The sequence below is a fragment of the Oculina patagonica genome, chromosome 4 (assembly GCF_052425735.1).
Source record: "Oculina patagonica isolate OP01 chromosome 4, crgOcupat, whole genome shotgun sequence".
Taxonomy (NCBI): Eukaryota; Metazoa; Cnidaria; class Anthozoa; order Scleractinia; family Oculinidae; genus Oculina; species Oculina patagonica.
Genome location: NC_135761.1, coordinates 8007888 through 8034153, shown reverse-complemented (window position 1 = coordinate 8034153; position 26266 = coordinate 8007888). Strand labels below are relative to the sequence as shown.

The window sequence follows — 26266 nt, the reverse complement described above, 5'->3', positions numbered from 1 at the left end:
TAACAAATTCTTACTGCAGAGTGTAGAATTTTTCTTCTGGTGCAACCCATGATTGAACCTCCAATGGGATTGTCCGAGAGGGGTAAGTTTGTGTCCCTACCCCGTTTCTTCCATTTGGACCCTCTTTACTGAATGTACCCTACCTGGCATCATATTCCAACCAGATCCATGTTTCGGGGAATAAACTTCTGACACGCTTTACTTCAGCCAGTTTAGGCTTTGCACCACCACCATCAGCACTGGCTATTCTTACATCTGAATCAGCAGCTCCTGCTATCATACAATAACGACAAAATAACCCATCAATGTCACGCTGGTCAGCCCAGGTAAGGAAGCCAAGTAAGAATGGTAAAATGAACATGCTCCCAATTGCATCCATATCCTTTTGTTTGATTTTTTGTTTCAGCGACTTTTCATGTTCACCTACTAATTGAAGGACCTTTTTTGCATTGCATATCATTTTGTCAGAAAGTTAGACATTGATGGTTTATTTTGTTGTTATTGTATGATAGCGCAGCTGTACCCTCTTCAGCAGGCAACTCCCTTTGTTACGGAAGAAAGACTGGGACCACCTGCCCTTGCCACTAGCTGGATTTGTTTCTCGGTTGTCCCGAGCTCAAATCCTCGATCACGCTTTGTACATAGCCAACTGGTCTGCCTCCTGCCAGTTGGGATTTTTAACCTTGTTATTTTCATTTAAAATATTTGTTTCCTCTGTTTCAGTGGCATGCCTGTAAACTAGCTATCTCGTTGAGATATGAAGCTAAGTGCATGACCACTATAAACAACATTTACATTTACATTTTTACATTTTACATCCCCAGTCTTCCTCTCTACAAGTCCCAGTTTTCTCTCTTCCCCTCTGCTACACAGGATACCCAATATTAAGGCTTAAATGGAGTAGCCTGCAGAGGAGAAAGAGCAGCTGATTCAGAGATCCAGTTGAGTAATGCCGGCGCTGAGTGGAAAGCCACAACTGGCCAAGGTAAAGCGCGTCAAAAGTTTATTCCCTGAAACGTGGATCTGGTTGGAAAAAGATGATTATTCCTTTGAAGCAACCCATGTTTTTTTCCGACAGGGGTACGTTAGTGTCCCTAATGCGTTAACGTACGTTCCCTACCTGGCATCATACTCCAACCAGATCCATGTTTCAGGGAATAAACTTCTGACACGCTTTACTTCAGCCAGTTTTGGCTTTCCACCGCCGGCCCTATTTCGGAGGCCTGGAACAGCTGCTGCTTGCCATGCAATAGCAACAAAATAAATCATCTTTGTCGTGCCGGTTAGGTAACGCAAGAGACACAAAAGAGGTCCAGTAAGTATGGAAAACTGAACATGCTCCCAATCGCATCCACATCCTTTCTTTTTGTTTTAGCGACTTTTCATGTTCATCTGACGATTGTAGAACTTTTTTGCATAGCATATCATTATATCAGAAAGTTTGACATTGATGGATTATTTTGTTGTTATTGTATGATAGCGTAGCTGATTCAGAAATCCAGTGAGCAATGCCAGCGGTGGAAAGCCAGAAGTGGCTGAGGTAAAGCGTGTCAGAAGTTTATTCCCTGAAACGTTGATCTGGTTGGAATATGATGATTATTTCTTTGGAGCAACCCATGTTTTTTGTCCGAGAGGGGTAAGTTTCTATTCCTTATCCGCTAAAGTAAGTTTCCTACCTGGCATCGTATTCCAACCAAATCCATGTTTCAGGGAATAAACTTCTGACACGCTTTACCTCAGCCAGTTTTGGTTTTCCACCGCCGGCACTCTTAAATTGGATCTCTGAATCAGCTCTTTCTGCTATCATACAAAAACGACAATGTCATGGTGGTCATGTAACGCAAGAGACACAAAGGAAGCCCCAGTAAGTATGGAAAACTGAACATGCTCCCAATCGCATCCACATCCTTTCTTTTTGTTTCAGCGACTTTTCATGTTCATCTGACGATTGTAGAACTTTTTTGCATAGCATATCATTATATCAGAAAGTTTGACATTGATGGATTATATTGTTGTTATTGTATGATAGCAGGAGCTCAGCCAGATTCAGAAGTTCATTCCCTGAAACGTGGATCTGGTTGAAATGTGATGATTATTCGTTTGGTGCAGCCCATGATTAAACCTGCAATTGGGTTGTCCCAGAGGGGAATGTTTCACCTACCACATTTCCCCCATTTCCCTCTTTCAGTACTCTACCTGGCATCATATTCCAACCAGATCCATGTTTCAGGGAACAAACTTCTGACACGCTTTACTTCAGCCAGTTCAGGCTTTCCACCGCCGCTAGATTTTTCTCTCATATCTACACCACCACCTGCTCCTGCTATCATGCAATAACAACAAAATAAATCATTGTCACGCTGGTCAGGTCAGCCAATAACACAAAGGAGGCTCACATAAGTATGGAAAACTGAAAACGCTTCCCATCACATCCATATCCTTTCTTTTTGTTTCAGCGCATTTTCATGTTAATCTTATGATTGCAAAACTTTTTTTGTGTTGCGTATCACTATGTCAGAAAGTATGGCATATAATAATGGTTTATTTCGTTATTGTATGATAGCGCAGCTGATTCATTGATCCAGTTAAAAAAATGCCGGCGCCGGGTGGAAAGCCACATCGGGCTGAGGTAAAGCGTGTCAGAAGTTTATTCCCTGAAACGTAAAACTGGTTGGAATATGATGATTATTCCTTTGGAGCAACCCACTTTTTTGTCCGAGAGGGGTACGTTTGTGTCCCTAACCCGTTACAGAGTTGCCACTCATTAGAACCAAAAAAATCCCCTGACTTTTCCCCCCTGACCTTAAAATAAGCAAAGCCAAAGCCACTTTTACATTTGCTTCAGCTTCTTCTCCAGACCATCGATAGTCTTCTCTTCATTTTCGATCTCTTTACGTTTTTTACAAGGTTTTGAACGCATCAGTGGCATTTGAATTCCCTGACTTTTCACTGACTTCGACAAGAGCTTAGATTTTCCCTAACTTTTTGCAAAATTCCCTAACGTTAAAAATTTTTTGTTATTCCCTGACCGTGGCAACCCTGAAGTATAAAGTTCCCTACCTTGCATCATATTCCAACCAAATCCATGTTTCAGGGAATAAACTTCTGACACGCTTTACTTCAGCCAGTTCTGGCTTTCCACCGCCAACACTGCCTCCCAACGTGTCTGAATCATCTGCTTCTGCTATCATACAGTAGCAACAAAATAAATCATCATTGGACATCACACTGCTCAGGTTAAGCCCTGGCCAAACGGTAACGCAAGTGAACGCAAGTAATCACAAGGTGAACTTGCATACAGACTTGCATTGGCTGGCCAAACAAACAGGCAAGTTTAGTCGCAAGTGCAAGCAAGTTTGCAAAAAGCCATTTAAAATGCTGCGAGGTGCAATTTAGTATTTGAAGTAAACTGGAAAAAATGCCTTGACTTGCATTGGGTGGCCAAACGGTGAAAAACTTAAGTGCAAATTTGATCTCGACTAAAGTGAACGCAATTCAGTTTAAGTGCACGCAAGTCCTGGCCAAACGGAGACGCAAGTAGACGCAAGTTTTCATCTTGCGTCTACTTGCGTTGCTCCTTGGTCAGGGCTTAAGGCAAGAGACACAAAGGAGGTTTAGTAAGTATGTAAACTGAAAACGCTCCCATCACATTTATATACTTTCTTTTTGTTTCAGAGACTTTTCACGTTCATCTGAAGATTGTAGAACTTTCATAAATCGCAGCATTCCTTACGTCCTCCGGCCCTATCCCCCACCCTGGGGCAAGGAACTAAGCAATCCTTACGTCCATCAACAATGTCTGTCCTAATATGATTTTTATTTTTTATAATCTTTCTTATAATAAACAACTTTTTTACTTATATGATTGGCTGTGATCCTGAGATGAACTTTATAAACTGTTCTATCATTTTTTTCTTTACTGCATTTTAACCTCTATAAATGTAGACCTTGCTTTCTTGTTTTGTCGCCACAGCCCATGGTAATAGCCCGTTTCTGAGTTGCCTTTTGCCTCTGAGGCAGAACGAGTCTTCCTGTGAAACAGTTTGAAACAGAGGCCAAAGGCAACTTGGAAACTACCCAAATGGAAATGAATTTGACGCTGCGGATTTAAACAATCTGTCAATTTATGTGCCTACATTTCTTTTTAAAAATACATTATTTACAAAAGATGTCTTAGTAATGAAGCATTTTATTCAACTGCACCAACCTTCCATGACTGGACGTCTACCATACATGATCATATAGTCATCATAGCCTCCTGGCAAGTTGTAGTTAGTTATCACAATAACACCAGAGTTCTATGAAGTAAAAATATGAAATGGGTCAAAATTAAAGTGGTAAATCAAAGTGGCTATAAGCCACTAAACTTGGAAAATGTGTATGAAACAAGAATCAAAAACAACAAACTGGCAATAAAGATTTGCCAAAACAAATTATGTTAAACTTGCCACACTTCAGATAATACTTCACTTAGTTTGATTGCCGTCTAGCTGCTAATTGAGAGCTGGCCGAAAGGCCAAGAGATAGAAGCCTATGTCTTGGATTTCTTTTTATAGGCACGCAATGCATATTAAGGGCACAGATGGTCCAGCAATGAACAGCATGCAATTCAGATGGTCATATATACCTTATTATAGGAATATAACGAGGCATTTTAACAACGCGAACAAAATTGACGCATGATAGAATTACCACGAATTTAAGAAAAGTTCTGGTTAAATGCTTATGGTAAACGTGTTTATATTAATTAACATCAATAAAATTAACGCGAATTTTTGAAATTTGCGTTAATAACATGTATCATTAATTTCCTATAATAAGGTATGCCAGATTATTATTCTATCAGAAAATTGAGGACCATTAACATGGAATTTTAAGGTTCATCTCCAGTTTCCAAGACAGATCAATATTAATGAGGAACATTTGCTTTCTCCTTCCATTTGATATCAAGAAATCAAACTTAGTTTAAATATGTTTTTAGAGCAATGAATTAACTTCTAATTAGATGCACATACCTCAAAGATTCTAGCTGCACTGCGTCCCGAAGTTGGAAAAGGCATAATCATTCGACGGCTCCGCCTGATGCCCCACTCCCAAAATGGATACCATGTTTGGGCAGAATCATAACTTTGAAGATCTTCAAGAACCTAAACAAAAACATTGCAAACTTAAATTTGAAAAAGAAAGTTAACAACAATTTGCCAGGTTCATCTTGGCAAAATGGAAGGACTGGATCCTTTAACTGAAGAAATTAGAGCATGAAAAAAGTGAATTCCGAACCACCAAACAAATCCTTTTCCATCTAATGACAGTGAGAAGGATTTGAACACAGCCCAGTGTATAGGATCTAATCAGCTAGAACTGCTAATGATCAAAGATGAAAAAAACTAAAAGGAGAGGTTCACTCCGGTCCAGAAGGGCCATTTATTTTCTTTACGCCAATAAAACGTTTAAACAAAGACATGTTATTCACCAAAATTTTAGCCTCCAACATGCGCTATAACCCTACAAAATCTTTCTCAAAACTCGATAACTGAACACCACCATCTTGGAGCTGGTAATGTATGCATGACCTCAAAGAGCTCAGCCTGAAGTTTGGCGGGAAAATTTAAATACTCGAAACTCCTTTATTTCTTCGTAGTGGCTTTTGTTTGTCAAAATGCCTGTTTGTGCATCTCTATTTTGCTCAAACAGAGCTCCAAGAAATACAAAAAAACAAGGAGTTTCGAGTACTTCTCCTTTAATGCAAGTCTGAAAATAAATGCTTAACGGTGTGAGAAAAAATTATTCTTCTAAACCATTTGACAAGCCTTGACGGTGCTATTTTCAAACTTAAATTTCGCTGCTCAGTATTATAGAAAACACATCTACAGCCTCTTGCAGTTATTGGCTCCATATAAATTAAATTAATTACCTTTCTAACAGAGAGATCAGTATCTTCTTTCATAAGAAGCACACTCTTGTCCACTGCTCGGAAGGCCATAAAAGATCCTGGTGTCGCTTTGCCTTTGATGGTCACTGTATCACCGGGAGAGACACTATCTTTGTTATTTGTGTCAATGGTCACTGAAACCTGAAGTAGAATTTACAAAGTCAAGGCTGTGTATAATGTACAGCCCCACTGAAAATCCTATACAAGACAGAACTGCAAGCAACACAGTATGTATAGTGCCAAATGGAGTTCATTGGTCTGTACTATTAATTATAATTATTATTAAACAACGATGTTGGTCTGGTCATAATACCGTAGGTTCAACATGTAAATTGTATTTCTCCATTTACATCTACTCCTTAGTTTGAATTGAGGCAATAATTAATATTAAACACACACGAGAGTGTGTCATAATGCACTTTCTCAAACTCATTAACAATTCATCAAGTTAAAACAAAGGAAATCGTAACCATGAAGGAGGTTTGGATACCTGGTCTTAATTAGCATAGATTTTTTTGAGAATAAAAACCAACAGACATTGATTTCCAAATACCCCGAATTTCGTCAAAAATACTCTGCTGCATGTGGTATTTTCAACTTTCTTCTTGGTGTTTGGATATCCCAATGAAAGACTGTCTCTCATGTTTGATATATTACTTCAAACACCTAGTAGTATATCAAAACTAATCCACAGTGCATCATAAACTTTCAACTCTCTTCTTGGTGTTTCAAAATGGGATGAAATTATGTCAAATAAATACAAAAGACATATACACTTAGATCCTTACTTGATTTTGAAAAGGGTCTTCTATTTTAACATTCAGAGAGTCCACCACAATCTCACCACCTTGCAACATGCTGTAGACCAACAAGCGAGCAGTGGGAGCCATGCCTGGCTTTGACGGGATAGTGAATGAAGTTTTGGTGGAGCCAGGAGATACAACATGTGTGCCTGTTTCTGCTGACATTCCACGTGCCACCACCTAATCACAAAACAAAAACAAAAATAGAATAAATTTATTAACTTGCCACTTTTCATTAATTTTTGCCAAATTTCAGATAGCTTTAATAGTTTTGCCATAGCTTTGCATTATAAATTGATTCACTCATTAAATTACTTCTAATCAACTACTGTTAATAGAACAGTGAGCATACCATGTATTTTAACTCTGAGAGTGTGAAGGTGGCTTCCACATCCAAAGCAATATTATCACCAGCCTGAACAGAAAGATACAACACGTTCTAAAACAATGTGCTAAGTACAAAAATATATTTACTTAACAATCAACTGCATTGTAAAAATAAATGACACGCAATGCATGCAGAAGCGATGACGTTTCACAAGTGATTTTGAGAAAATTTGTCATTAACGTAAATAAAAGTAGCTGACACCTTGTGTGTGAAAAGACTGTTATCCAACTGCAGCTTACATTTTTTAAACATAAGAAAATGTTAGTGATTGTATAAATAGCATAGTTAGAATCTGATTATTAGTTATGAATTCACAGACCAAGGATACAAATAATACATTTTCTTTGTAGATTCGCTCAATTGAATAGCAGTAATATTTTAGTTAACATTTACGAGATGCTATTTATAAAGAAACTGCGACCAAATTTGAATATGCAGGCGGACTCCATACGTGCTAAACTCTTTGTTTGACATTGAACATTTTTACTTCACAACTTTTATTAATTTTAATCTCCATTGTCTATTTTTAGTATTTATACATTTTATCACATATTCTCTTTGCTTGATAATGACGTTAAGTCAACGTCGAAATGTCGCGTCTTTTTTAAAAAAAAATTAAACAGAGTTTATAATGTTTTTAGCGAATGTCTTATCGTAAATTTTTATTGTAAATTTTACCTTGGTTGAAAAAAATAACCTAGGCTAAAAAAATTTAACCTGCATTTAAATTTGACCTGTAACATAAACATATAATTTTACAAATCAACTTCGCCAATCTTACAAGGTTGACTTGCCTGACTTTGTACATTATTGTACATTATACATACCGGTAAATGTATTACTCAGTACAATGAAGTCAAGGATTTATTAATCAATGATAAATTATTACCTTAACTGAAGATGTGGTAGTGGATAGCTGCAAGAACGAATTGCTTGGCGATTCTGATTTAGAAGCAGAAAAATAGGCCATTACTTGTCTCAGACCCTCTGAATACTCTGCCTGCAAACAACAACAACAAAATTACAACAATTTAAAAATGCTAATTAAAAATATGCAGCATTGAAATCTACAGTTCTTGGGTTTTTCACCTTGTTACATTTCTTAGAAAGACCAAATTGGGAAAATCAGGCACAGCGCTAGCATACTTAGTCATTTACCGTATTTATTCGTTTAAGCGCCCTGGGCGCTTATTAAATTTTTGGACCTTGAGAGTGGGCGCTTATTCGAGGTGGGCGCTAATTCGAGGCTGGGCGCTTATTAAATTTTCACCATTTTTAGCAAGTAGTCGCTTATTTTGCAGGAAAAAAGTAAATAATAACAGAACGTGAAGATGTCCAAAAGCCGAATTTTTTACTGATCCTTGAAAGGTTCTGTAAATTCTTGAGAAAGCTTGCTCTTCTGGGTAGTCTCTTGGTAGTTCTAAGTCAATTTCACTCCTCTCATTTTACTCCTCTTGTTCATGTCAATTTTCTAAGGGGTGGGGGTGGGCGCTTATTCGAGGCTGGGCGCTTATTAACTTTTCCTACCTACAGGATGGGCGCTTATTCGAGGTGGGCGCTTATTCGAGGTTGGGCGCTTAATCGAATAAATATGGTATTTAAGATGATGGAAAAGGAAAAAAAAGCCATCATAGAAAGGAAACAGGATGTCAATCCTACATGTATATACGTTTACCCATGAAAAGCATTTAAATAAAACCACAACACTTTTGAGGAGGGTTGACAAATTCAACTGTTGGTTATGTGTCCACACTGCCTTAAAAAATTAGTTATATTTAATCAAATGGACATCACAAACTTGTACGCACATAATATTATATATTACTAGTGTGCATTTGTAGATCCTTGTTATAAGTTAATAAATACAAAGTTTACCAAACGAACCTGTAGACTTAAGTATTGCGCAGATGAAGGGATGTCCTTGGTGATAATGAAGCTTCCGTCATCAGAATGAGGTAAAAATTCATCAGTGCCGTCACCCTTCCAGTCGTACTTTGTTGTAATTTTGACATTACCCTGCAGTTTTTTCAGTCTATCTGGACTGACTGGTTCACCATTTGGTTGGACAACTTGAAGCTAGAAGAAAGAAGTACAGTAACTATGCCTTTCAATAACAACACTCAATTTAGTGTCCATGCAGCATAAAAATGTGCCCTCCTTGCAATTTGACTTCCCAGGCTAAAAATTAAATAAGTGTCTCCCCCCCCCCCCTTCTAAAACCTGTATTAAGTGCTCCCACCTGTCCTGTCTCTCAACAAAGAATGAATTACATGCACTGAATACACAGTACAATGAACATTTGGTACAAATACTTCTTTGTGAAATAAAGATTGAGGGCATGTGCTTCTACTGAAAAATGTGTTTTGCTATCTTATGTTAAAGCAGTATGAGATATTTGAAACATAGACTGTTATATTGAGGTTGAAATATGAAAAAAATGAAATAAGTGCCCCCATTCAAATACATGTGCACCCACCTTCAAAATAGCCAACCCCTCTACTCCCCCCTCTTTCTTTCTTGACTCAGAAAATTAAATATTAAGAGCCCTATGTGCCAAACATCTGAGCATGAATAAAATGCTCTACTGCATTCTTAACATCCAATGACAGTTTTAATCACTCGCCTGTGAATGGCTAAAATAGCAATATAACCAAACTCACTCACCAAAACCTTGAAAGGTAATCCTGGTTTGAAGTTTTTAGGATTAAATTCTGCAAATTGCAACTTGACATCCATCTGGTAAAATGAAACACTTCCTTGGCCACTAGCTACTTTGCCTGTAAGGTCCTCGTGAAACGTGGCATTAACCTCCAGTTTAATGTGAGCATAGCTATAAAGGACTGTTGCATCTTTTTCATACTGAAAAGAGTCTTGAAATAACTGAAGAATGACTTTCTTGTCAAACGAAAATGTACCACGGCCATCATTAACCTGATAATGTAAAGGTAAAATGTTAACAGTGATCTCTTTCACACCACCTAGCTAACTGAACAGATTTATGCTAGCTATCCCCGAGTGAGAATTGTACCTAGCTAATTTTGTGGCAAATTGACAAAAAAAATATTTGTTATGTAGTGTCATTAATGAAATATTCCAATATAATAGAATCTGCTGGTTTTCTTAAAAAAAAAATACAATAATGATGAGTGCGGAACCACCAGTGTTTTTATGCTGCACTTAATAACTATTTTTTTTCATTGGACACCTGAAGGAAAAAGACAGCGTGGACGACCAAAAACAACTTGGAGACGGATGGTAGAAAGCGAACTTAAAACCCTAAACTACACCTGGGGAGACATCGAGAAGAAAGCTCGTGACAGGCATGTGTGGAGAAACTTTGTCGCTGCCCTTAGTGCCAATGGCGTATAGGGCAGTAAGTTAAGTTAATAACTATTTACATTGGGTTTACAAAATGTAGCTGGATATGAAGCTTGAGAAATTCTGGCCAGATTTGACTTAAAAAATAAATCATTGTAGTAAGATCATGATAACCGTGTCTAAAAAAAATTCTTGTACACTTAAGTTCAGATGATTGCATCCTTGTATGCTGTATAATTTTATCAAGTACGGTGTCCTCTTAAGGTGTGTTTAGGGAAAATTAAATTTAATTCTATCATTAGAACTTACAGGAATGTCTTTAGCTAGTGAGATTTTCTTTGGTCCATATGAGTTAAAATAAATTTGAACATTTGCCCTTCCTTTAGCTCCCTTGCCATATGTGTACCTTTAAGAAAAATAAGAAAAAAAAGTCCATAACAGAATTTATTAATTTGGTAAAATGGTCAAAGGCAAAAAAAATAAAAGTTCTGAAAAAATTGATTTCAACTTAAAACATGAACATCAAGGTTGATGGCCATCTGTAATTTAAAATGATGGATCTACCTAAGATCACCTTTTATAGCATTTTATTTTTTTTACGAAGAATTACAGTAAGTGTTATAAGTTATGATTTATTTAACAGGCAAACTAAAAGGGGGAGGGGGTCTGCAACTGATAACCAATAACTGCCCTTGTTACTTTCAGGTATAGCCGACTTGTTATTGTATCTTTTGGAGGGTCACAACTTTCGGGTAGCTTTTAAAAACAAGTAACTTTTCTACATGTAACTTAAAAACACTTTGGCCAATTTAAGAACAAGGACACAACTTCTACTTAAATACAATTGAGTATTTCATATTAGGTGTTTTGGTAGGGTGGGGGGTTTAATAAAAATTGGTCAGAAGTAATCAGTTTTTTAATGTTCTTGTTAGTGGTATAAGAGGCAGCTGTGTTCTCTTACAGCTGCGTTTGGATGGTACTGTGAGCTTACAACAACAACAACAACAACAACGCTTTATTTGCACCCTAAATTAAACTAAATTTACAATACAAAGAAGAATAAAAATTATAAAAGGAAGTGCATGACAGCCCAAAATAATCACCATTGGCTAATGAGATTGGGCAGCCATCCTTAGTGTTTAATACAATAATTTCTAAAATGGGTCAGGTACTTAGGATAATATATACAGTGCTCGCACAAACATACAGACAAAAACTACATGTAATTAAGTTTACTTAATAAATAATTTAGTGAAAATAAGCTGGAAAATAAAGTATAGTATGTGGACAGATTAACTAACAGAAGAAAGGAATTAAAAAATGAGTGAGATTATTTAAGGTTCTTCTTCAGATATCACAAAAACAGAAAGTTCTTACTTTCAGAAAGACACCGACTACCGGTACTTGAGGGATTTACTAACAACCATAAAATTTATCGCTATTTATCAAGGGGCGTTTCTTTTAGGGGGTTGTGACTTCCAGAACTCTTATGGTATTAAGACACTAAGTTACAAGATTTAAATTAAAAAAAAAAAATGAAAACAACTTACTTGACATCAACAGCACCAGTGAGTTTACTCTCTTTCTCAATTACATATGCTGGAAGGTTTACTTTCACTTCAAACTTAGGAAGCACTGTGAACATACAGAAATGAACACAATTTCACTTACGAGTCGAAATAATTGTTAAATATAATATAGGCCACTTTTTCAAATCAGGATGTGGTTACATGTACAATACCAAAAAGTGCATTTTGTACATGTGCATAAGCAGCTAGGCAAAACGTTTTTTGAATTGAAACAACTATGGTATCACTTCTTAAACGAAAAAAAAATTAAAAATGGGCATCTTTTGGCGGGGGGGCTCATCATGGCCGGACGCAAATAATTGAGCTCCGCAGTATCACCTGCCCAAGAAGTGGTTTCAAGCAATATTTCGACTAAAATTCGTGCCGTTCGCTCTTTCTATCGTGTAAACTTCTTATGGCAAGTAAGAATGAAACGGAGTGCCGTCTCCGGATCAGGAGTATCGCCTGATTCCAAACAAGCACGTGGCGACATTTTAAATATGGCGGCTTCTTCTCCGCTTAACGAGGAAGCTATTCAGGAGGAAATAGAAGAGCCAGACATGGAACCAAATCTCAAAGACATCCACAATCTTCTAAAAAACATCCAAGGCGCTATTACTGCGATTCAAGGCAATATTGCAAAGTTAGCCAAGGACAACAACAAACTGTCAAGTGAAGTGGCTGAACTTCGAAAGGACATCGCGAAGAATAACGGCGAAGTCGAAAAGCTAAAGAAAGAATTGATAAGCCAAAACAAATATGTCGCTTCTTTGGAACTGGAACTTGAACGTGTAAAAAAAGCTTCAAAGAAACAAAAGAGTGACATTGATGACCTGCAAGCGAACCTTGACGAGTTGGAGCAGTACTCCCGTAAAAACTCTCTCGAATTCCATGGCATTCCCGAGGATGTAGGTGTTACAACCGATGAAGTAGTTTGCAAGGTGGCTCAGGCGGTAGGCGTGGAGATGGAACCGGAAAAAATCGAGATTTCCCATCGCTTAAACAGAAAAAAAGGAATCAAGCCAATAATCGCCAAATTTGCTAATCACAAGGACAAGGCAAAGTGTTACAAGGCGAGAATTCGTCTAAAAGATGTAACTCTCTCCACCATCTTCCCGAGCTACTCGGGAACAAGCCTGGCCGATCAGCGTATTTTCATTAACGAAAATCTAACGGGGTACCGAAGCGAGATGATGAAACTGGCTATTGAGAAAAGAAGAGACGGGAAGATTCTAAGCACTTGGTCGCTCGACGGGAAGCTATTCGTCAAAACTTCTCCCACTGGAAGACCAAGACAAATGTTTTCGATCGACGACGTCAAGGAACTTTGACAATTCAACCATCCTGTCATTATTGGCCTCACTTTTACCGTAGGGGGAAATGTAAGTTACTAATCAGTATAGATTAATTTTGTCTTCGTTGGGTAGGTGATACAGAGTTGAGTAGTTCAGATTATCGCCCCCTGAGTTGTAAATTAATTGTTCCCCGTTACGTTACGGTTCTAATGTTATTGTGTTTTCTACTTGGAACTTTGTTTAATGTATATAGTTATTGTACACAATTTCACTCCTCTGTGATCTGTCTTAGGCAGATTCGGTGGGATTTGTTTCGGTTTAATTCCAGCGATCGATTTGATTCTGACCGCATGAAACAAAAAAGAAAATTATCGGAAACCGGTAGTTCTTGTAATGTGTCGCGCGTTCTATTTTATTGTTTTGCTATGTTTTGTTTTGTGCTACCAAAGATGCATCGAGTTGCAAATGAGCAATATTTTTTTTGTAATACATTCTATATTCCTTTCCTTAAACGATTATGGTAGCTCCAAAATGTAATTTTATAACTTTAAATGTTAGAGGTATAAGAAACCGTGTCAAAAGAAGATCCATCTTTAGTTATTTGAAAGATCAAAATTGCCATTTTTATCTCTTGCAAGAAACTTTCTCAGAACCAAAAGATGAACTTGCATGGAAAAATGAATGGGGAGGTGACGTTTTCTTCTCGCACGGATCAAATCACAGCAAAGGTGTTTGTATTCTTGTGAACCCTTCTGTTGTCGTAAACGTAGAAAACAGTTACAAAGACATTGACGGTCGAATTATTGCAATAGATGTAATTTGCAGGGGTGTAAATCTATCTATCTGTAATGTGTATGCTCCTACCAACCGTCAGTCGCAAGGAAAATTCTTGCAGATTCTTAACGAATTTATGACTTCAAATTTAAACATCACACAGTTAATTGTAGGTGGAGACTGGAATGCTACGTTAGATAGCATTGACAAGAAAGGTGGCATAAGTTGGAAACCAACGGCTTATCGGAATGGTATTATCTCAATGATGGAAGAACTGGATCTAATTGACATTTTTCGAAAGCAAAAACCCCATACAAAAAGTTTTTCATATGAGTCTAAATTTTTGAAAGTCAAATCGCGAATCGATTATTTTCTTATAGCAAAACACCTCACTCAATACGCCCACAACGTTGAAACAAAGACTGCAATCACTCCAGATCACAAAGCAATCAAACTCAGTTTAAAGTTATCCCAGGTGTCAAGGGGCCCAGGATTATGGAAATTTAACAACTCACTTTTAAAAGACAACAATTACTTGACTCTAATTACAGACAGCTATCCAATCATCAGTGAGAAATATGCCAACATAGTTGACAAAAGACTAAGATGGGAACTGATTAAAATGGAAATTAGAAGCATCACTATTTCTTTCGCCGCTCGCAAAGCAAAAGAATTTCGCAAACAAGAATCCGACCTTCAAAAGCGCTTAGACGAAATCGACAAAAGTATAAGCAACAGTAGTGATAATCAAAATACCGAAGACAAACTGAAAGAATATGACAGGTTAAAAAATGAATTAAATCGCCTCTATGAAATCAAGGGCAAAGGCGCAATTTTTCGCTCCAAAGTGAGATGGGTTGAACTAGGTGAAAAGCCAACCAAATACTTTTTCAACATGGAGAAAAAAAATTACAATAAAAAAGTTATATCGGAACTCAAAAGGTCTGACGGAAAAATTATTGTCCATGATCAGGATATAATGTCTGATATCCAAACCTTTTATGAGAATTTGTACAGCTCGAATATTGACCACAGTAGTAATGTTTTTACTGACTTTGGTAGCGATTTACAATTCGCGAAATTATCTGATGAGGAGAAGACAAATCTTGATGGCGAAATAACGTTAGAAGAGTGTGAGAAAATCTTAAACACCTTTCAAAATGGGAAATCGCCAGGGGACGATGGTTTTACAGCCGAGTTCTATAAGCAATATTTCAGCCTCCTAGGTCAGGATTTGGTAAATAGTCTAAATGCAGCTTTTGATTTCGGCGAAATGTCTGTGTCCCAGCGAAGAGGAGTTATCACGCTTCTACCCAAAGAAGATGCAAATTTGTTGTTTTTGTCAAATTGGCGTCCAATAACGCTATTAAACGTAGACTATAAGATAGCGTCAAAAGTTATCGCTAAGAGGATAGAACGCGTTTTACCATCTCTTATCCATCCAGATCAGACCGGTTTTATGAAAGGGAGATACATAGGACAAAACATTAGGCTTATAAATGACATAATCCAGCAAACTGAGCTACAAAAGATCCCTGGGATACTGCTACTTCTAGACTTTCAAAAAGCATACTGCTCTCCCTGGGATCTGCTCTTCAGACTTTCAAAAAGCATTCGATACCCTAGAATGGTCTTTTATTCAAAATACCCTCAACCTGTTCAACTTTGGTAACGGCATTAAAAAATGGATCTCTACGTTCTATACGAACTCTGAGAGCAGCGTCTTGAACAATGGTTTTTGTACAAACTATTTTAAATTGTCGAGAGGGGTGAGGCAGGGTTGCCCCTTATCACCGTATCTCTTCATCTTAGCTGCAGAAGTTCTTGCCACAAAGATCCGACAAGACAAAACTGTCAGAGGTATCACAATCTTTGGAACAGAGTCGAAAATAAGTCAATTCGCGGATGACACATCAGCCTTTTGTGATAATTTATTATCTGTCCAAAACTTGATTGCAATAGTTAACGATTTCGGGACATATTCAGGTCTGAAACTAAACACTTCAAAAACCAAAGCGATATGGTTAGGCCCATGGCGCAATAGGGAAGATCAGCCCTTCAATCTAAAATGGACAAAAGAACCTGTTAGAACTCTTGGGATCTTTGTTTCCTACGATGAAAATGGGAATGAGAAAAGAAACTTTACGCTTAAGGTTCGAAAGCTTAATACTAATCTTGATATTTGGAGATCAAGGAATCTCAGTTTATTTGGAAGGTGTTTGATAACAAAAAGTCTCGGCATTCCACATTTAGTATACTCCACTTCAATGTTAGTCATCCCCTCGGAAACTGTCTCTTCAGTTACAACCTCTCTATTTGACTTTATCTGGTGTAAAAAACCGGACAAAGTTAAAAGGCAAGTCATGTATCAAGACTATGTTGACGGAGGATTACGTGTGCCAAATATGGAGGTAATAGCTAAATCATTAAAACTTGCTTGGATTTCTAGATTTTTGATAACCGACGCGCTGTCAAGGAAGGAGAACTGGAAGGCAATTCCCTATCATTTTTTCAGAGAATACGGTGGTTTAAACTTTCTATTACGTTGTAATTACGATAAAAAATTTCTCAACCAGACTGATATACCTCCTTTTTACAAACAGGTATTGTGGTACTTTTTAGAACTTAAAACCCTGTATGAAAGTGACAATGGACAAGAAATGATACTGTTCAATAACAAAGAAATTCTCATTGGGAATAGGCCGATTTTTCTGAAAAGCTGGTTTGAAGAAGGAATTGTCTCTATCCAAGATATTCTCAGCGAGAACGGAAAGTTTTTATCATTTCAAGAATTCAAACAAACATACACAATTAAGTGCAACTTCTTAAATTATTACCAAATCATATCTGCAATTCCGAAACATCTAGTAGAAAGAGCAAAACATGCTCAATTAAATAAGTCACTCTTTCTTGATAGTGTGAATTTTCAATTGTCACCTACAATATCGATCGATCTTACGAAAACAAAAAACAAAGACTATTACTGGCTTTTTATAAAGAAAAGTATTCCCAAAATAACTGCACTTAGTAAATGGGAACGAGATCTATCATCAAATGATATTCATTGGAAAAACTACTTTAAGCAAATTAAATTTATGTGCAAAGAGAACAAACTTAAAGAATTTTACTTCAAACTTGCTCATAGGATACTTGTCTCCAAAAAGGAACTTCACCTCTTTGGAGTATCGAACAACTCGGACTGCACCTACTGCGGCCATCCAGATTCGATAAGTCATACTTTCATCGACTGCCACCTTTCTAAACAATTCTTTCATAAAGTTTTACAACACTTCAATGAAGAAAACGGCACCTCCTTTACGCAAAGTGATGAAGAACTACTCTTTGGTAAATCACTAAATTCTGCTCAACTGCAACGACACTCTCTAAAAAAGAAATTAAATTACTGCATGTTATTAGCTAAGTATTACCTTTACAATCAGAAACTTAATCAAATAGAGCCTGGGGTAATTGAATTCGTTAGGAAACTTAATTTTAAATACCGTGTAGAGAAATTTATATAAAAATTTAGACTAGTTAAAAGTATTTGTTAGTAAGTTAGGCTTTATCGGTTAAATTGTGTAACTTGATGTATTTTTATCTTCTTTTTTTTTTTTTTGTAACTGTGTTTTTTTTTTTCACTTTCTCAGTGTAACGTGTGATATTAAATAAATGCATTAAAAAAAAAAATCTTTTGGCAGGGGAAGGAGGGAGGAAAGTTGTTGTAAGAGGCATTTGAGGGATCTAAATCAGTTTGAAATTAATATCTTTTGTGAAGTTTGACATATGGGGTATCTCAAATTGAGAAAATTGAGACAATTTGGGATGGCTTTTTTGGCACTCCTGTCTGTTAATTTTGAGACACTACTTTTTTAGCAATTTCTTATGAAGCCTCCTACTAATTTATAATATTATTAGTTAATTGTAATTCAAGTCAAGTTCATGATCTAAATGAAAGCTTCAATACAAATCGGAATAATTCCAAGGTTCTAGCATTTTACTGCTAGGAAATAGGAGTTGTGTTACAATGCCCTAGTATTTTCATGCAGCATAGCCAATAAAAAGATGATGCGCAACAACTGTTGGTCAAAAGTTACACTACAATTGAGATACGAACCATAGGGCTTCACTTCAATGACTTGTTCTGCTTTCTGATCCTAAAAAAAAAAAAAAAATGAATGCCACAGGATCAGTTCAGGTTCAAGCGATCAATTAACAGCTGACCATGGTGTAAATTCTCATTAATTACCTCTGCTGCTGTGACAGAGATTTTCCATTCTCCCTCAACTGGCTGTGTGGAAAGGAGAAATTCCCTCTTGATCACACCTTGAAATTCAAAAGAATTGTATGTAACACATTAAACATAATGCAACAAAACAATTTTCACCGACATAGACATTTAGACAGCGAATCGCATCCACTACAATCACGTACATTGTAACGTAATTTATGTGTGTACTGATCGGGAAATAAGAAGACCATGTCACCTTCTACGTGTATGACAAACAAGTACATGTACAAACCTGATTGGCTGTTAAGATTGACCCAGTGTGCCATTTTGTTACCATTGGGATCCTGAAATCATAATACAGCAAAAAAAATGCAACTTAGAAAGAGTATTGAGAAAAACAATCAGTGACTGAAGAATTACTATAAAAACAACCTCAGTGATGAAAAATCTTAAATATTTGTATTCTTCAAGAATTCACAGAAACTAAATATTATGAATTAATTATTCACAAAGTCAACCATCAATCTTCATCACTTACCAAGATGTCCACTGTCAACTGATTGAGAAAAGCAAACGTCAAATTAAAAAATAATAATTAATAATGATACATTGGCCATCTATATAATACGTAGCCTACAATACGTGTACATATCTCTAATCACAGTTTATTTTACGCTACATGTATGTGAAATGTAACACTGTTACAATTATTGTAATAAGTAACTATTATTTATTGTCTTTACTCATAATGATGTATTAAAATAATCTTGCATGCATTGGTCGACAAAACGTCAACATTTTTCCATGGTCTACACTCTAAACTACTTATAGACCATAGAAATGATGCCATGAAATATCCAACACTTTACAGTGAAACCACTTGCCTGACAGCTCATGGTTCCTCTTGAGTTTTGAACATTTTATGATGTTATTTCTATGGTCTAAAAGACTGTACAACATGAAAAATGCGCTCAATTTGTTAAATAGCTTGCATCAACTGACCTAAAGTCAGGTCTACTATCGTTTTGACATATAATTTTAATAAGCAAACATTTAAGGCACATCGAAATACAATGATACAAATTAAATTATTCTGACTTATTATAACATACAACACTCACATTGCCAGTGTAAACTTTCAGGTTTGGATGCACTCCAAAGATTCGCATCAGAACTAATAAAAAGAAAAAGAATAGATTCAAATGCCATACAGTGTATGACACAATGTAAACCTGGTCCAGGTATTTAAAAAACCTCACAGCTTACACGAGGCTATGTCATGGTAAATTCCGACAAGCGACACGGCTCAGAAAAGTAGCGACAGCAAATAAAATAAAAACCCGACAAACAACAACCCTTTTGGGAAAACTTAAATTCCAGCAAGGACGAGCAATTTTCCTTTGATTCAACTACCAACAGCGTCGGGAAGTGCGATAAAACAGCGATAAGGGAAATTTTTAAATTTAGACAAGCGACACGGGATCCCCCTGGCAGGGCCTCTTACACTGTACAAGTGATGATCAAGCCACTGAAAAATCTTGTGCCATCCCAAATTTGTTCATAAGCTTATGTTGAATGTTACTGTTACAAAATAATTTTAATTTTTAGTTTATCAGATACAGTCCAGCACAATTTTTATTATACAACAATTTTTATCTTTTTACCATTTTGCCCTGGTTTGTATATGGCTTTGTCAGTCTGTATGTAGATAGTGAAGCCCTTTTCCATGAAACGGATATATCTCAGTTCAGAGAATTTGACTCCTCCTGTCCCATTTACAGACAACTGATACTGAACAGATGTAAAAGCCACACCATGGGGGATCTGAATAAAAGAAAAACAAAAGTCATTTTGATGACAAACGTGTACCCTAAATCAATAAATATGGATGTCCATGTATGATACACCATTTGAAATGTTTCGATCACAATTAGTCATAAAACATGTCAACAAATAATAAAAAAGTAATGGCCTTGAAAGATATTGCTTTAAAACGTAAAAAGAAAAAGGTTTAAAAATGTGTGAATCTCCGTATATAGTAGGTATACCCCTAAACTATAGCTTTTTGTGCAGCTCTCAGTGTTGTGGTTAATTTCAGTTATGTTGCATCTCACATACGTATCAGGGAAAAAAGTTTCAAAAATTATAGGGGTGGTCAATTAAGTCACAAACAGGGGGGAAGAGCATGTTTTCAAAATCTCTCCAAGGGAATCTTGGTGGCAAAAATTCAAATTGGTCAGAAAAATATTGACCAAGTTATGACCTCATGTGCCAAATGGCACTATCGTGGCTTAAAGGGTTAATTTTTATTGTAAAATTCATTAATTATTCATGAGTGTGCAAACCAATCCCAGCACAGTATTCAGATCCCATGTACACAACTGTAAACCCCAATACAAATCAAACAGTAGATAATTTTAACTTTTGATACAAACTCCTGCTCAGCTAATTAGTATTCATTAACTTTCGATACAGATCTGTACTGATTCGCATAACAATACTTTGCATTCAATTTATTGTTTTCATTTCATTTCCTTCTGCATGGGCGTTTACAATGGCACCACTGTAAACGCTCCCGCTCATATTTTTACTTAAAAATAAAATTTTATAATACTGATGAAACACTGAACATTTCGTCATCTGAGTTTCTTTTTAATTCCACCTTCTATGAACACAACATTTTGGGTGCTGAGACTGTTGTATCAGCATGGAATTTTATTTTGGAAGTTGTCTTTTTGACTTAAATTTTCTATTGCTTTGAGGCTGGAGTGGTTAACCTTGGCATGGCTCCCTCCCCTGCCGCATGTGCTCAAGGGGGGTACTCGTCATTTCAAGTGACGGGGATGATCGAATGTCGGCAAAAGTCAAGACCCAAAAAAAAACCTAGGGCTTCTAACATAACCCAAAAAAATCCCTTGATCAAAAATTGCCCTCTCAAAAATCAACAACAAAACACCTTTGTTTGTACTTTATTCGCAGAACTACAAAGCCAAGGCACTACCACGAATCTTCAGATTGTTTTTAATACCCAAAAACATCCCTAATTAAATAAAAAAAATACTTGTCAAATTTTCCTACCCAAAAAATCACGGAATCGAAAATTTCGAACCCAGAAAATCCTTTGATCATCCCCATCACCTGAAATCCCGAGTACCCCCCTGGGCGCATGTGAGAGTTAAATATACATCATGTTTTTGCATAAAACACTGTAGCTACATTGCTACCTACATCCCTATACCTGTAATGTCATTTCTTTTGAGGGACCTGCAAAAAGACCAAAAGCAGTTTATTATGAACAAACATGTAAAAATACACCGGTATATTGCAGCATAACAATTAGACTACAAGTCCAAGTTTCTACAAGTGAACAGTTGAACAAGGTGCAGCTAAGTTGACTATTGTTCATAGAAAACGAGGGTGGGTAGTCTAATTATTGTTCAGTAGAGTTGCTGTCACACTGTGTCACTGTCGCATTTCAGTGTCATAATGATGTCGCTTGTCGCTGTTAAAATGTTCACTGTGTTGCCCTTGGAAGGCCTAGCAGTAGAAACTCTTAAGGATTGCAGTCAGATAACACCTATTTAATATGTACTTTTAAGCCAAAAATCAAGAACAATATTGTTCCTTTAAAGATGAGAGCAACAAGCACATTTATCATGCCCTATCAGTGAAAAGAAGCCAATTGGAGGACCAGTTAGATTAGGGATATCCAAAAGAACATGACTGAGTTCCTACTTATCACGTTTTTAAAATAACAGCTACAGTGCAGATGTTACATCACCATACTACACTGTCTTGTAACAGTTTTGATGGAAATTTATAGGTTTAAATTACATTGTATACATAATTTATTCTAGAGCTTACCTTTGCCAAATGTGTCACTCTGACTAACAATCAATCTTTTCTGCTTCTGATCCATAATGCCAGCTGTTATATCCACTGGAAGAGTGACAGCATTACTCAGTGCCACTCGAAGTCTGAAAGGCTGCCCTGGTCTGAAGACGCTGGGGGCCGTAATGAAGTAGGTGCTGCAAATGAAACATTAAATACAGTTAAAGCTCTCTAAACAGACACTCATGTAAGCGAACAGCTCTACTTACGGCCACTGGCACCTTGTTTGAAACCCCATTTGAACTCCCATACAAACTATGTATTTTTACATTCTCGTAAGCAGACATTCCCCGGGGGGGGCACCCGGTATATTTTTGGGTGGGTGTGTGCCGCTGGGAATTTGAAGCCCTTACCCTATACCAGACCATGTTCAGCTGATTTTTGCAACCCTATACTAGACTAGACACTGAAAATCCCTACCCTATCACATTCCCTTAATTAAGCAGCAGACATTTTCAGAGATTACATTTATTTGTACGACTAAGACTTTTTTTGTTTTTAAGCTCCCATAAGTGGACACCCCAAAGAAAATCCCATTAACAACCTTTGTATCTTGCTTTTATCAATCAACTTCACATCGCCGTTCGTCACAATGATTTTGCATGATGTCAAGATTGTGGCAGGCAAAAAGCAAGGAACATGAACCAAAATACAAACATGTACACAGTACAAATACAGTGCAGGGAAAAATTACAGTGCTTGACTGATCGTGAGTAAAGCAAATCCAATAGAAATGCGTTTGGTCTGAGTGGTTTGAGAAATCAGGATTACTCAGTAAAAAAACATTTATATGCCTAGTCACATTTTATCATATTTTTTTAGAATTGCGAAATTCGCGAAATTAAAGTGTCACGAAAATTTCATGTAATAAGGTAGCTATGCATGTAACACTGAAAGTGGTTGTATTGGTTGTGTGGTTGACAAGACTGATGAAGTTTGAGTGCTTTGAAAGCCTCCCCTAAAGACCTCATCATCTCTCATATGCTCTCGCCAACTTTTTACGTGCTCGAATCAATTTTTCATAAGAGTTGAAGAGAGTGTGACGAAATCTCATTCATATTTGGCCCAAGTTGATGATACCGTATTTACTTGAATATGCGCCGCGGCGCTTATTAAATTTTTCGCGCCTCAAGTGCGGCGCTTATTTAAAATTTGGACGCCACAACGAATCCAATCTTTTTACAGTAATTGAAAATAGCGTCTTTTGATTGTCAGTATTCTTCATTGCTAAAGAGAGCTGTGGCACTAGCTGTCCTGGCAAAGTTTGCGGTCTTCATAACATTTAGAGCACTACGTATTGTAAGAATGTTGAATAGAAAACTAATGGACGACAACCACTTTTAACTGCAAAACCTCGTTTTTGATAGAAAGAGTGTCCAAGTTTGTTTTAGAGTTGCTTTGTAGTGCTGTTTTTAGTTAAATGAAATTCCTCGAATAAGCGCCGCATCGCGACTGCGGCGCTTATTCGGGGGCGGCACTTATTAAGTTTTTGGTCTTAAATGTGGCGCTTATTCGAGGGCGGTGCTTATTTGGGGGCGGCGCTTATTCAAGTAAATACGGTAGTCAATGAGAGTTGACGATAACATCCTTGTTTGGCCTGGGCTTTTAAGCATCAGATCATTTGCCTGGTCTAAGCTTCTTTAAGCTTCTTTTAGCAGTTGCAAAATTATAAAGACAATACATACACAATACAGTATTGGTATTGGTAGCATTATCAGTGATGCTATTATCAGTCCATCAAGCTCTACATAATTAAGTTTACAGTTATACATTAATTAATTTCACGCCTCAGAAAGGAAAATACATGTATTAAACTATCAGCTTCAACTGAGGTTAGACAAGTACAGGGCTACAAATATCCAAACTTGTGTAATATAAGCCGTGTACGGCAGATAACAGATAAGAGGCCCTGTTAGGGTAGGTATATATACATGTCTCATGATGATGTCAGAAACAGAGCAGAAGTTTCTCAAAATTTTAATTTCCAAACCAATTAAAAAGACGTGAGTAAGCTCCGTACACAGAGCAGGTATTTCTCTGGTATTTTCAAAAGCAGTTAATTTTTTTAATGTCGCGACCAATTAAAAACGAGCAGGAGTTTTAAATTTTTCGACCTATTCTGATTATAAAACGACGTGACACAGAACTAGTACACGGAGCAGGAGTTTCTTGTGCATTTTGAAAAAGCGTTTAGATTAATTTAATTATTTGACAGATTAAAACAAGACGTGCCTAACTGAATTGCGGAGACGTGAGTAACCTACATGTAGGTACACAGAGCAGAACTTTCTGACTCTGAACTAAGAACACAAAGCAGTTTTTCATGCATTTTAAGAGAGCCGTTAAAATTAATTTAATTTAGTTCCCTGAGGAACTTAGTGCATGCCCTGAATGCTGTTGACGCAAGGAATTTGTAACTACATCAGTTCGCCGTCGAACATTTTTAAAACCGATAAATTCGCCTAATGGTCGTTCCTCGCCATATTATTAGTTTTACTTCTTCCATTTAAACGCAGTGTCGCTTGTCGAAATTTATCCTAACAGGGCCTCAGATAAAGGAAGCACGAAAAGCAGAATTCCAACTCCGATCTCAATATAAGATTTAGTTCTAAAACAAGCCTTAAGTGCTAACTACTCACGGTAATTAGCACTTAAGGAGTCACGGTCAGTTTTGACAAACTATATCGGAGATAAGCTTATTCGTGCAAAAATTTCGAACCTTCCTGAAAAAACGTGCTCTTTTTACTTCCCATCCAAATGACCCAAATAAAAATCCTATTAATGTTATGTTATAGTTAATGTTTAAAATGTATAGTAAGCTTTTTTAAAAATACACTTTCGTTCAAGAATGCATTTTGATTATTAAATCTTACTTGTTTACTTCGCCCGCGGCCAGAGATAATGCAGTGCAAATCGCGACGAGGAAAAACATTGTTGCAGCTTCGTATCTCGGCGACGATTTAGACCTATGTGGAAAGAAAAAAACGTTTAAAATGAGAATTATAATAGTCTACCACTTGCAAATTAATATTTCACACCGAAATGAGCTGTCTCGTATAAGAGAGTTCGATTTTAATCCTGCATGCATGCATGACACAAAAATCAGCAGCTGCGCTGCGAAGAAATGGTCAAGAATCGATCGAACAGAGAAAAAATATCTGTGAACGAATCCAGGGGAACGAATAAACTGACAATGTGTAAAATCAAACTGAATCTCACCAATTCTCGGTCAGTGCATTGGAAAGTAGGCAAAACGAATGTGTCGAAACCTCAAATTCAGCTGCACAAATTATAATTAACTGCAGGATCACAATTTCACACAACTTGTTATGCAGTTCAATGAGTTCATCCGCTTGCTGCGTTCGATTTTTATGCAAATGGCGCCAAGTTATGACGTCACTACAGAGGTCTCCGCGGGGGAGAGGGAAAAACCCGGATTACATAGGATTACGTTTGTTTTTGTGCAGGGGCACTAAAAATTTCTTTTTGTTAGAAAATTCGCACCAGTAATATAAATGCTTTGTAATGTAACAACAAGACAGCTTGAAGTCTATGAAAAGCCTTTAACGCTTTCAAAAACATCTGCGTAGCAAGAGAGTTAGATACCGTAGTAAATTCATTTTTGCGAGGTATTCCAATTTAACATACAAAGGCTTTAAAGAATGTGCCAAATAAGCACATATTCGTTCATTTATCATCCATGAAATATTATTGGTTGTGTACGTGGGTGTGTAAGCAGCACTTTCATAGACCAACTGATAGTTTTTGTTATACTTTACTGACACTTAACAAAATTTTTCAAGTGGTTATTAGTTCCGTTCACGATCTATTTTTCACCAAATCTGCCGGCAAGCACGGCACGCACTTTTTTCTGAACATTTAGCTGCTCTTGATTTAGTTCCTACTTGTGATTAGATCATTTTCAAATAGAGGTGATTTCTTGTGTTAAAACAGACTTGCAAAACAAAACTTCGTGACGTTTAGCCTGCGTTAGCTGGAGCCTGTGTAGTTTTTGAGCGCAGGCTAGCTTCGTGACGGGAAAGTAAAAAAAAAACCTTGAATGGTTCAT

The 26266-nt window shown here is 36.9% G+C and overlaps 1 protein-coding gene across 10 annotated transcripts in view; it reads right to left on the bottom strand.

Annotated features, from left to right (window-relative positions):
• The window catches only part of LOC144649326 (CD109 antigen-like), a 39829-nt gene extending 14280 nt beyond the window's left edge, over positions 1 to 25549 (bottom strand). The window contains exons 1-21 of one of the 10 annotated variants that reach the window (XM_078508809.1): positions 25417 to 25549; positions 25071 to 25163; positions 22171 to 22334; positions 21545 to 21570; positions 19971 to 20130; positions 19428 to 19480; positions 18845 to 18862; positions 18599 to 18650; positions 18325 to 18401; positions 18193 to 18232; positions 11992 to 12076; positions 10751 to 10847; positions 9788 to 10054; positions 9008 to 9199; positions 8013 to 8123; positions 7088 to 7150; positions 6721 to 6915; positions 5915 to 6073; positions 5016 to 5147; positions 4208 to 4298; positions 3061 to 3184 (exon numbers count right to left, since the gene is read on the bottom strand). In XM_078508809.1, the coding sequence (XP_078364935.1) occupies positions 3061 to 3184; positions 4208 to 4298; positions 5016 to 5147; positions 5915 to 6073; positions 6721 to 6915; positions 7088 to 7150; positions 8013 to 8123; positions 9008 to 9199; positions 9788 to 10054; positions 10751 to 10847; positions 11992 to 12076; positions 18193 to 18232; positions 18325 to 18401; positions 18599 to 18650; positions 18845 to 18862; positions 19428 to 19480; positions 19971 to 20130; positions 21545 to 21570; positions 22171 to 22334; positions 25071 to 25129 (2165 nt within the window). In that variant the 5' untranslated portion in view covers positions 25130 to 25163; positions 25417 to 25549. Of the gene's footprint in view, positions 1 to 143; positions 274 to 1120; positions 1239 to 1676; positions 1801 to 2196; positions 2324 to 3060; positions 3185 to 4207; positions 4299 to 5015; positions 5148 to 5914; positions 6074 to 6720; positions 6916 to 7087; positions 7151 to 8012; positions 8124 to 9007; positions 9200 to 9787; positions 10055 to 10750; positions 10848 to 11991; positions 12077 to 18192; positions 18233 to 18324; positions 18402 to 18598; positions 18651 to 18844; positions 18863 to 19427; positions 19481 to 19970; positions 20131 to 21544; positions 21571 to 22170; positions 22335 to 25070; positions 25164 to 25416 lie in introns of all 10 variants that reach the window. The other 9 variants (XM_078508811.1, XM_078508806.1, XM_078508808.1 and 6 more) reach the window with 9 other exon arrangements.
• Between the last annotated feature and the right edge of the window lie 717 nt (positions 25550 to 26266).